Raw genomic sequence first — 13,175 nt, 5'->3', positions numbered from 1 at the left:
GCGAAGCAGAGCGCGACCTCGCTCACATCAAGCGCGAAGCCGAGCGCAACCGATTACAAGCGCAGATAATGGAGCAACTGATTGCCAGGGCAACCCCCCCTCCCTCCGCACGGAGCTCCAGGGCCTCGTCAAGACAAGGGTCTAGGGCACCCTCCCCTACCCGATCAAGCGACCCTGAGCCCGGCCAACAGAAAGAGCCTATACACCTCTCCGAACCCCCTCCCCGACCGGTCCATGCGAGACCCAGCAACAGGGAAGAACCGGCCTACGCCGCTGAGAGACTAAATAGACGATTACAGGATCTAGAAGACCTGGCAGAGGAAGTTCATCTGACCAGTCCAAGCTCCCCAGTTCTAGGTTAAAGGCCTCTCTAGAGTAAGTTTTGAGGTCTCTAGATGTGACTGTTTTGTGACAGCCGGCCTTCTGTTTTAGCTTTTTGCGGGTACAGAAAATCATATAATGATCACTTAACCCGCATGCTATCACCCCTTTATTGGAGATCATGGACTTGTCAGAGGTCAAAATGAGGTCAATGGTGGTTTGTGTCGAATCACATACCCTTGTGGGTTGGGTGATTAGCTGGCTGAAACCGTGCAGATCAGAAAATCTACTGAAGGCCTTGAAGACGGGTGCTGCTTTACGCAGCATATCCGTGTTCCAGTCCCCAATGAGAATTTTTTCTACCCCCTCCACCCCAGCTAAACACCAATCAAGTGTGTCATAAAATCCACTCTGTTCTGGCGGTCTATAGATTGTGCCTACTAGTACTGGTTTCGCCCTGTCTAATAAGATTTCAATCCAAACAGTTTCAATTTCGTCATGGTCATAACTCGATGCTGATGTAGACTGCTGATTTAGTGATTCAGTCTACATCATTCACTTACTGTATCTGATTCAGAACTGTAATAAACATTTGTTGTTCATATGGCAACAGTTGTGAATGCTTATTTTAATCCCATTTATTTTTAATCCTCATTGTTCTGAAGTTTATTACAGGTCAAATTTGAATAGAAATTTGAGAAAGTAATTGCCGCCGGGAGAATATCTATAATTAAACGAGCATTGGTTTTAAAACTATGAGAATAAAGATTGTGATGCAAAAGGAACAGAGGTATTGAAGATAGAAATAGAATATGTGAATATCAAACCAAATTAATCCTAGTTAAATTCTGACCTCTGTGTCTTGTCCGGGTCTAATCCATCTCCTGCAGAATCAAAGATGCTGCTTCTTCTACGTCTCTCTGTGCTCAATGAGCTTTGAGGCCCAGCGTACAGGAAAGAGAGGAGTGGCCATCTTTGATTCCACAGGAGATAAATCCGAGAAATATATAAAGTCAGAGAAATGCGAAAACAGGACCATTTTGAACAAGCTGACTCTAGAGCTATGTGGCAGGGGCTCAAAACGATGACAGACTACAAAGGCGCCTCCCTCAAACTGAACAGTGACATCTCCTTAGCAAATGACCTCAATACCTTCTATGCGAGGTTTGATGCTGGTAATAACAACACCAGCTCACAAGCCACGGCAAGGGGGGGGGGGGGGGGTCGGCTGCTGATGGAGGCGCAGTGTTCAGGGTAACAGAGCATGAGGTGAGGCGGACCTTTAAAAAAGTTAATATCAGGAAGGCAGCAGGTCCGGACGGCATCCCCGGCCGCGTCCTAAAAGTCTGTGCCGACCAACTGGCCCCAGTATTCACTGACATCTTCAACCCGTCCTTAGAACAGGCTGTCATCCCCACCTGCCTGAAGAAGTCCACTATTATCCCTGTACCCAAAAAATCCAAGCCTGCTTGCCTCAACGACTACCGCCCTGTAGCTCTCACCTCCATAGCCATGAAGTGCTTTGAGAAGCTAGTAAAGGGCTACATCTGCTCCTCCCTCCCCATCAACATGGACCCCCTGCAATTTGCATACCGCCCCAACAGGTCCACGGAGGTGCCATAGCCCATGTGCTGCACACAGCAGCATCACACCTGGACAAGAGGCAGGGGAACTATGTGAGAATGCTATTCATCGACTACAGCTCGGCATTCAATACCATAGTCCCCTCCATACTCATAGCCAAGCTCAGGGACCTGGGCTTGAACTATGACCTCTGCCAGTGGGTCTTGGACTTCCTGACTGGCAGACCCCAGGTGGTGAGAGCAGGCAACTGCACCTCCTCATCCATCACCCTCAACATAGGGGCCCCCCAGGGCTGTGTTCTGAGTCCCCTCCTCTACTCCCTGTACACACACGACTGTGTGGCTCAGCGGAGTAGCAATACAATCATCAAATTTGCTGACGACACAGTGGTGGTGGGCCTGATCTCTGCCAACGACGAGAGGGCCTACCTGGAAGAGGTCAAGGTCCTGGCGGGATGGTGCCAGGAAAACAGCCTCTCCCTGAACGTCAGCAAAACAAAGGAGATGATTGTGGACTTCAGGAGGTCGGGGGTCAAGGACTACAGCCCCCTCAGCAACGACGGGGCACCGGTTGAGAGAGTCAACAGCTTTAAGTACCTCGGAGCCTACATATCCGAGGACTTGACATGGACCACACACATTGACAGTGTTGTGAAGAAGGCACGACAACGCCTCTACTTCCTCAGGCGCCTAAGGAAGTTCCAAGTCAGTCAGAAGATCCTTAAGAACTTCTACTCATGTACAATAGAGAGCATCTTGACCGGCAACATCACCTCCTGGTTTGGGAATAGCACTGCACAAGACCGAAGCAGACTACAAAGAGTGACACGTTCAGCCGAACGCACAATTGGAGGGGGGCTCCCCACCCTCCAGAACATTTACAACAAGCGTTGCAAGGGCAAGGCTAAGAGAATCATTAAAGACTCCAGTCACCCGAACAACTGCCTCTTTGAACTGCTGCGGTCAGGCAAGCGATACCGGAGTCTCAAGGCGAGCACAGAAAGACTCAGAAGAAGCTTCTATCCCCAGGCCATCAGGCTGCTAAACGAACAATGAATGAACACTACACAACAACAACCACCATAGATCCTCCCCTACACAACAACAACCACCAAACGCACATAGCACACACATCCACACGCACACACTCACTTTAAACAAACACACTGTAGCACCCACTCCACACACTTTATAGCACACACCCACTTTAAACAAACACACTGTAGCACCCACTCCCCACACTTTATATTTATTGATGAAGGATTGCACTACAACTCGTACACCTTACTGTAAATTGTACCTAAATTGTACCTCATCCCATTTCTGCTTTGCACTATATAGTACTGTACATTAGTACACTGCATAGTATTGTATATTATATGGTAACTCAGAACATTGTACATATGTCTATACCGAACACTGTGACCTCATTTTCTTCTTCTAAACTACATGCTATACTATGTTATTTGATACTATCTTGTCTAGCACAGTCTCTGGAGCGTAACAGTAAGAAGCATTTTGTATGAAAGTATTCTGTACTTCTGTATGACAACTATTAAAGAAACTTGAAACCATTTAAAACCGAGAAATCCGAAAACAATCAAATTCAAAACCGAGAAATCCGAAAACAGGAAAATATTCATATCCGAAGATAAAAACGGATTTCATAGGGCCCTAGGTGATGTGTGTGATTGTGTGTGTGTGTGTGTGTGTGTGTGTGTGTGTGTGTGTGTGTGTGTGTGTGTGTGTGTGTGTATGTGTGTGTGTGTGTGTGTGTGTGTGTGCCTCGCGAGCGACTGCGTGCGTGCATGCGTGTACCTGGTATGTTGGGGTTCTTATTACACATGTCAGTGTTACAACAGAAGGGAGTGATGCCCACATCTTCCTTCCTGGTGACGGCGCAGACGAAGGGGCGGTCCTTAGGGAATAGATCCTCCTCCTTCAGACATGTGGCGCTCTGGGACACGTGACGTCCTCCAGTACGCACCAACGACACGAAGCACACGCCGCCTTCTGTATAGCAGGTACCATTAGGACACCATTCACAATAACACTTCAGTCCTGAGGGAGAAAGACAGGGAGAGATGTACCATTAGGACACCATTCACAATAACACTTCAGTCCTGAGGGAGAGAAACAGGGAGAGATGTACCATTAGGACACCATTCACAATAACACTTCAGTCCTGAGGGAGAGAGACAGGGAGAGATGTACCATTAGGACACCATTCACAATAACACTTCAGTCCTGAGGGAGAGAGACAGGGAGAGATGTACCATTAGGACACCATTCACAATAACACTTCAGGCCTGAGGGAGAGAGACAGGGAGAGAGAGAGAGAGAGAGAGAGAGAGAGAGAGAGAGAGAGAGAGAGAGAGAGAGAGAGAGAGAGAGAGAAAGAGAGAGACATGTACCATTAGGATACCACTCACAATAACACTTCAGTCCTGAGGGAGAGTGTGAGGATTGGTTCTTTCCCCACCACAGGCTTCTTAAAGTACTGTGATGATTGGTCCGTTCCCCGCCACACGCTCCGTTCCTTTAAGGTACTTTGTTGATTAATTGCATTCCCCGCCACACGCTCCGTTCCTGTAAGGTGCTGTGTTGATTGGTGCTCTCCTCGCCACACGCTTCTGGAGCAAGTATCAATTTCATCCCGCAGCTGTCACAGCTTGTAATCAGCGCCCTGTGGCTTTATATACCCTGATCCCCCTACTATCAATGTTGGATCGTTCTGAATATTCCTGCATTTGCCTGTCTTCCCCGTCGCTGTTTGCTGTCTTTTGCTCTCCAGGACTTTCATGGAGAATCCCTGTGGAGAACCTGGTTTTCCCGTTCTGAGCTGCGCCTCGTTATCTGCCCGCTTTACGCGTTGCGCTCTGGTGAGTTTTTGGAAACAGTTCTTTTGGATCATCAGTTTTTTGTGTGTTTGTGAAACTCCGAAGAGATCCCGTTTTTTGTTTGTACTGTTCTCACCTATTTTTGTGTTGGATTTACACCTTGGATTACCGTATTGTTTTTTCTCTGGACTCTGCTAACTGTGTGTGGTACACCGAAGATCAAGTCACTTGGATGTATACTGGATCAGTCACCTCTCTGTTTCTGATGTGCGCTGGGCTAACTCAGATTTCTCTCTCTCTCCGTTTCCACCGGGAGTGAAAGCTGGGAGGATCTGCAGAGCGGCTTCAGACGTCACAAGCCAATTCCTCACCACCACCTACTGGGAGAATCTGCAGAGCCGCAACAATCTTCACATGCCAGATTCCCCGTTTGTTCGGTTGCTCAACTAAACTCCATCTTGTAACTCAGAAAATAAATACGCCCTTGCTTTGGCTAACTCTGAACAAACTCTCTCTGTGCCGTTGCGTTTGAGGTCGGTTACAAACCCTAACATTACAATCCAACCATGACGACCTCAGCCGACACAGAGAGGGTTAGGGCAGCGTTGGCGGTCCAGATCGAGTTGGTCAACGACCACACCCAACAGTTGGGTGCGGTTGCGGCCGCTTTACAGGACCTCCGGGCCGAGGTCCAGCTTATTCTGGATGCCATTGGCACTCAGGAGTATCAGCAGGCTGTTGCTCTGCACCAGCTTCAGGCTCTCCGTACTTCATTAAACACTCTGCTTTTGACCCCACCTGTCCCAGGAGTCTCGGCCAGCTCACCACCCGCGGCAGACCTCGCACCTCGGGAGCCCCGTCTCTCCGAACCACGTCTGTTCAATGGTAACTTCGAGGATTGTGCCACATTCATCATGCAATGTGAGTTGGTCTTCCATCATCAACCCAGCCGTTTTTCGTCAGAGGGATCCCGAGTAGCCTACATGACTAACCTGCTCACGGGCCAAGCAGCACAGTGGGTTACTGCCTCCTGGGCAATGGGGGCTGATTTCTGTTTTTCCTACCCAGACTTTGTGGCAGAGCTCCGCAGGGTTTTTCACCACCCAGCCCGTGGCCAGGACCCAGGAGCTCGGTTGTGCACCTTCCGGCAGGACAGTGGCAGTGTCAGAGACTACGCGCTGGAGTTCAGACTGGCCGCAACGGAGAGCGGTTGGAACGATCAAGCGCTTCGTCTCACCTTCCTGAGGGGGCTCAACGACGCAGTAAGGGACCAGCTCGCGACCCAAGAGGAGCCCGATTCTCTCGAGGGCCTGATCAGCCTCGCTATCCGCATCGACGGACGCCTCCGGGAGAGAAGGCGTGAGCGAGCACGACGGGGACCCCCAGACGTACCCCCCGAGTACCACAACCTCAAGGAGGTTTTCAGTACCCCAGACGTACCCCCCGAGTACCACGACCTCGAGGAGGTTTTCAGTAAGTCCAGGGCTCAGGTCTTTCCGCCTCACCGGCCTTACGACTGTGCCATCGACCTCCGCTCAGGGGCTCCCTTTCCCGGCGGCCGCCTCTACAGTGCTGACCGTCCTGCCCCCTCCGTGACTGGTGGGTTTTTTCCTCCCGAGCCGTGACCGAGGAGGAACCCATGCAGCTGGGACGCAACCGCCTTAGCCCGGCCGAACGGGAGTCCATGCTCAGGTCCGGCCTTTGCCTCTACTGCGGCCGGGATGGACACCGTGTCTCCAATTGCCCTACCCGGCCAAGAAGACCAGGCTCGCCGGGACCCCGGGAGATCCTGGTGAGCCGTTTTTCCTGTTCCCCCACCCGTGCACCACCTAACCGTCTGGCGGACGTCACCCTAGCCTGGGCGGACCAGCGGGCGACGGTGGGTGCACTCATTGACTCTGGTGCTGATGGGAGTTTCATGGACGTTGGGTTTGCCACCCGGGCCAACATTCCACTTGAGGACCTCGAGAGGCCCTTGGAGGTCTTCGCGCTGGATCATCGCCGCCTGGCTGACGTCACTCAACGCACCTGTCCAGTCCTTCTCACCATTGCTGGCAACCACGTTGAGAGACTCCAGTTTTTCATCACCAGCTCTCCTCTTGTCCCTGTGGTCCTGGGCAGGCCTTGGCTCGCGCTGCATGAGCCCCACGTCACCTGGTCCTCCGGCACCATCAGGGGGTGGGGCCCCTCCTGTCGTGCCCAGTGTCTTCAGGTGCCGTCCAGCCCCCTCGCCGGGTCCCAGTCCCCGTCTCCGGCCTCCCTCGCCGGTCCTCTGTCCCCGTCTCCGGTCCCCCTCTCCGGGCCTCCGTCTTTGTCCCCCTCTCCAGTGCCCCTGATCGCCGGCTTCCTTCGGTCCCGTCCGGGCAGGCCGGGGCCGGGTGGGTCGCCGGGTGGCTCCCGTGGAGGGGGGGGTACTGTGAGGATTGGTTCTTTCCCCACCACAGGCTTCTTAAAGTACTGCGATGATTGGTCCGTTCCCCGCCACACGCTCCGTTCCTTTAAGGTACTTTGTTGATTAATTGCATTCCCCGCCACACGCTCCGTTCCTGTAAGGTGCCGTGTTGATTGGTGCTCTCCTCGCCACACGCTTCTGGAGCAAGTATCAATTTCATCCCGCAGCTGTCACAGCTTGTAATCAGCGCCCTGTGGCTTTATATACCCTGATCCCCCTACTATCAATGTTGGATCGTTCTGAATATTCCTGCATTTGCCTGTCTTCCCCAAAATAAAGACCAAAATATATACTATCTCTATTGGAATGGAGACTTCAGCACAGGATAAACTAGGGATGGGCAAAAATAATCCAGATCGATTGATCACATAATGTACTCGAGTACTTGTGGAGGAAAACGCTGTACAAAATAAACGTATTTTCCGGTGTTTTAGACTTTTATTTTGAAGCCCACCGCTCCGTCTTTTCCGGTGTTTTAGACTTTTATTTTGAAGCCCACCGACCGGACCGGAAGTATTGTTGTGATTATCCTAGCAGAACCTATGAGCGGACAACTTGTCTCGTCCGGTTCTGTGTTTTTGAGCTAATGATAAAACAAATGTTGAGATTGTTGGTGAACAACTAACTTTAGGTTAGTTTTAACGTTAGCTACTAACTTTAGATGCAGCTACTACAGGCAATCAACGATGAGGAGGAAGCGTCAAATCCGTATATAATAGAATAGTAGCCCTGTGGTGCGTAGGCACTAGGGGTGGGAATCACCAGTTTCATCATGATACGATACGATATCGATTCTTTGGACAACGATACGATATTTGCCGATATCACAAAGTCTCTCACGATACAATACGATACGATTAGATTCAGGTGCCTGCGATCGATATGAGATGATATCATATGCCCATTTAACACAATCAGTTATGAGACTCGCCACAGGATTTTCAAAATAAGAGTATCGATATGAATCGATCTTATTACATCGCATCGATCCGATTCGATCGTTGATAATTACATCGATGTATCGATCTGGATCGATGTATCGTCCCACCCCTAGTAGGCACGACTCGAAACTACCTGTTATAATACATTTATTCATGTTTAACTTGTCCCCGTGTCCAGTCCTTTGACTAGCCCCACCCGTTCATTGTAAACAATGATGCATGTAATTGTATTAACGTTATTCTGTGTTGTAGCTATGCTATACGTTGTATTTCGTTTGTTAGCTATTTAGCTAATGTTGTTAGCATTGAATGAGCATCAACGCTCGATCTCATCTTTATTTAGCAGTCCAGTTTCTCCGGGCAGTAGCGAGTAACTACTTGGGTCTAAAAATAGCTAACGTTACACTACAAATAACGCTACTTGGTTAAAAGGAGCAACACTATTGAGAAATGTAGTTAAGCTATGTGGCGTTGCCCCACGGAGCTCCCGTGCTGTGCTCTGTAGTGGCCCGCCTCCCCACACGGAGAGTGACTGACGAGGGGTACTGGTTCCGCCTCATTAAAACAAACGCGCAAATAGCAATTAATCGCGCCCGTCAAAATCATTGCATTAATTTTAATTATCGCGGCAATTAATCGATTTATTGCTTATCGCGGCAGGCCTAAATATGGGTATATCAAACTAGAATAAAGTGTCAAAAGACAGGAGCGATTTACAAGAGAAGAAATCCTTCTAATAATGCCATATGATTTCATAACTTTTTTGCAAACTAGCTCAATACACCACTATTATAATAATAAATAATAATGGATTGGATTTATATAGCGCTCTTCTCTGACTCAGAGCGCTTCACAGAGTCCATTATTCGTTCATACACAGTCATACCGGTGGTGGTAAGCTACAATTGCAGCCAGAGCTGCCCTGAGGCAGACTCACGGAAGCGTGGCGAATAATAATCGGCTACGGCCCCTCCGACCACCACCTACATTCATTCACATACATACACATTCATACGAGGCAGGTTAAGTGTCTTGCCCAAGGACACAACGGCAATGGGATGGACATGGGCTTGAGCGGGATTCGAACCACCAACCCTTCTCTACCACTCACAATAACACTTCAGTCCTGAGGGAGAGAGACAGAGAGACAGAGAGGTGTACCATTAGGACACCATTCACAAAGAGACAGAGAAAGAGAGATAGACACACCTGCCGTGTGCCCTACCATTGTGGGAATAATAAATTCCTCCCTGGAATCGGGCAGGGTACCTTCAAGTTTCAAGACAGCGTCTGTCACACTCACACCCATACTAAAAAAGCCTGGTCTGGACTAGGGGTGTAACGGTACACGGATACGTACTGTACCGCCTCAATGTGGTCCTCCGCTACAGTACGCGCTGTGCACCGAACGATTGCAACGGTACGGAACCTTTTTTTGCGGAACTTAAATCCCCCCGGCCCTAATATAACGTGCACAACTAACTGGATGTTGTTTGTTCATCCAACGCAGCGCGCAGCCACGCTGAACGAGAGCTGTAATTCAGCATAGCATATTAGCCTTAGTATGGCGAGTCAATACTAACTGACAAGCCAGAGCCATGTCATTGTTCAACTTTATTGCAAACTTTATCACGCATTTGAAACGGCATCACCCGAATGTGAATATCACTGGTACACGGAAGAAACAGATCCTAGTGCAAACCCAGCTCCCTGTGGCATTCAAGCAGCATCTCGCTATTAATTCAGACCGGGCCAAAGCAATAACAAACGCCATAGGTGTTTTTATAGCAGCAGATCTGCGACCATACTCCGTTGTCGAGAACACTGGGTTTAAGCACATGTTAAAAGTAATATAGCCCCGCTACCTAGTTCCCTCTTGTCTGTATTTCAGCCAGCAAGTCATACCACCAGCTCTGTATAAACTAGCCCCTTTCGTGACTGTGATGCAAGCCCTGGCTGCCCCTGTATTCAAGCATCACAGTCATGAAAGGGGCTATGTATAAACAAGCACACGCTACAGTTGTCCACGACTTATCCTCCAAGGCATCTGCTAATATAATAATCTTCAGATTTACCTAAGTGTTATTAGTAGGTTACAGCAGTAAGCATTAGTTTGCTCAGTAAATTATGGCCAATTTGTTTTATATTGTTTAATACAGTTAAATAAATAGATAAATGAAAAGCAATATTTGTGGATTTTGTGTACCGTTACACCCCTAGTCTGGACTAGGGCTGCACGATTAATCGATTTTAAATCGAAATCGCGATTTGGAATGATGCAATTATCAAATCGAAAAGAAGAAAAAAAAAACGCAATTATTGTTATTTTTTTTTAACATTTATTTAACCAGGAAGTCCCATTGAGATACAAGATCGGTTTGGGAGAGGGAGGTAAGGGGTTTTAGATTGTGTGTTGTGAAGTTTAGACTTCAGAGAGGGAGAGTAAAGTACAGAAAAAAAGGGACCGTTGGGTACCGGTATCGATTCCCAGGTAAAAAGAAAAATTTTCAGGCTCGGTGTCCTGAAAAGACCCACCGCGTAGGCCAGATGCAAACCGCATTTTACAATAAACCTCTGTGGGGCTGCTTAACACTATGACGACCGGCGCGGCCCACGGATTTAGGCCTCAGAGGACAGCAGAAAGTAAACAAACCGATGTACTTTCAAAGAGCTTTATATATCATTTATAGTATTGCTATCTGTCCATTCTCATTGTCACTTGAGTGCATAAACCGTGCCTTCATAATGGCTTAAAGAAAATAAAAATCCATCGGTTGGTTGTCATTTTATAGCGTCGTGAATATAAGGTATAACACACTTTTCGTCTAGGCTTTTTTCCCGGGAGCTAGATAATAGGCTAAACGTTGGCGCCGTTATATCAAACGCCATTTCTGCTGTATATATACGAATGAAATAAAACAAACTGCGTAGCATCCGGACTATTACAGAGCATCTATGGATGAAATGGGGGCGGCGGGGAACGCCGATTACTATTATTGATCCGCAATACAGTGTGCGTTCAATATAGCATTTTCATTGACCAATCACGTTACGTTATAAAACAATGTCCAATCCAGCTGTAATTTGGGGTAATATTATCCTACCGTCAGGTAGGGGTGGACGGTATAAACGGTATACGGTATAAACGGTATGAATTTGCTCTACGGTATGGATTTTGACTATACCTTGTAACCGGTAGAGCATCTCTAAAATAGCAATGACGTCATGTAACCACAGCGCGACTATTTCACTCGCATTTGCCCCTAAAAATAGATAGAATTAGTCATAGATAATAGATATGTGCAAACTGGAAAGATTTATTGAAAATCTCGATTTCGATTCATAGACCTATGGAATCTTATTTCTAAGTTATGGCGATTTTTTTTTCTTTTTCTTTTTGAAAAATTTAAAAACAAATAATTTATTATTATTTTTGTACTTTTTACTTTACTTTTTGGATGATTTTATTAAAAAAAATAAGAATCATGAGAGAATCGTGATCTCAATTCTTAGAGAGAAAAATCGTGATTCACATTTGAGTAGAGCCATATGAAATCCGTTAAATTATTTTCCAAATTCCATAAATTTTTTTTCCAAATTCCGTTTTTTCCGTTTTAATATTTCAGAATTCTGTATTTTGCTTTGTACGCTCATTTTACCATCACAAATAGTGTCTAATAAGTGGGAATGAATAAATGTCCACAATTTAATAAGATATAACAGTCCATTTAATAGGGCTGTCTTAAATACTTCGAAGCTTCGAAGCTTCGTTCGATGAAAATCATATCATATCATATTCATTCGAATATGAAAATAAAATTTGATTATTAAAAAATATAAAAATATAAATGATATATATATTTTTTTTTTTGCAAAATCAACTCTGCCTCTCTTTGTTAATTACAACAAGCAATGCTGTTTGTTATTTAAGATGAGGTCGGACTCGGCACTGACAGATTTGTGTTCATTGTGCTGCTTTTATAAAGCCTCAAATGACGGCTTACAATATTTCATGAAAGCAAAGTGTTTTGTTTGTCTAAGATTTAAAAAGGTTTAAACTTTACAGCACTGACAAAGTTGAACAAAGTGCTGTACAAGTCCCACAACATAAAAAATAAAAAAATAAAAAATAAAATTCGATTTTTTTTATACAGTTGATTCCATTTTTATTGCTCAATTCCGCGATTCCGTCCGCGATTCCGTGATCGCGGATTTCATATGGCTCTACATTTGAGCAAGAATCGCCCAGCCCTAGCACGGACTCTTACTGGGAGTGTAACGTGTGGATGGTCACACTACCTCTCCCAGATCCTTCCCTTGCTGTGCAGGCGCCCCGACCGAACTGTAGGAGTCGCTGTTTACAACGACCAGGACCCACCCTCGCCGGGTTTCCCACCAGCTAACACTGCCAATTGTGTTAGTGTGGACGGTCGGCCAACCCGGAAGCACCACATCCCTTGCCCCCCGGTACATAGCTCAGGGCTCTACGCTAACCTTTTTCACTAGGGGCACAGGTGCTCCTAAATGAAAAAAGTTAGGAGCACACAAAGAAATTTAGGAGCACCCAAAAATATTTAGGAGCACAGTGAAAATATTTCAAGTAAAAGATTTTTTTTTTTTAAATAAATGTATATTTGTACTGTGCGTGCATGTGTGTAAATTAGCTCTTGCTACAACCCTGCATGTTTACATTTTGTATTTTGTACTTGATGTTCATTAACATGTGCTGTCCCTATCAAATAAACTATCAAATCAAACTACTGCTACAAAAGTAACAGTCACTTAACTTTAGCTTTTGCCCCTTTTATGCATACAATGCCTATGTTTTGGCTGTGTTGCTCTTCTAGAGAAGTAATCCTTTCAGGGTTGCCTATTGAAATACTGTACACCTCCAGTACAGAAAGTTTAACATTGTTTATGAGTTTGCGTGTCAGGTAGACCATTGATTGACAGTCGAGTCTGCCAATTACGTCACACCGCTTGCACTCCGGCCGTCCGGCGCTGCAGCTGGACCCTATTGCCCACCTCTGCTGTTCAT

General features: G+C 46.8%; 1 protein-coding gene across 1 annotated transcript in view; it reads right to left on the bottom strand.

Annotated features, from left to right (window-relative positions):
* LOC311238693 (TGF-beta receptor type-1-like) overlaps positions 1 to 13,175 on the bottom strand; it is an 83,793-nt gene that overhangs the window by 39,662 nt on the left and 30,956 nt on the right. Inside the window, exon 2 of the mRNA XM_084326851.1 lies at positions 3,723 to 3,965. Coding sequence (XP_084182977.1) covers positions 3,723 to 3,965 — 243 coding nt within the window. The remainder of the gene's footprint in view (positions 1 to 3,722; positions 3,966 to 13,175) is intronic.

This window comes from Notolepis coatsorum (genome assembly GCF_963971535.1).
Source record: "Notolepis coatsorum genome assembly, chromosome: 13".
In the NCBI taxonomy this organism is placed as follows: domain Eukaryota; kingdom Metazoa; phylum Chordata; class Actinopteri; order Aulopiformes; family Paralepididae; genus Notolepis; species Notolepis coatsorum.
This window is presented reverse-complemented; position numbering and strand designations above follow the sequence as displayed.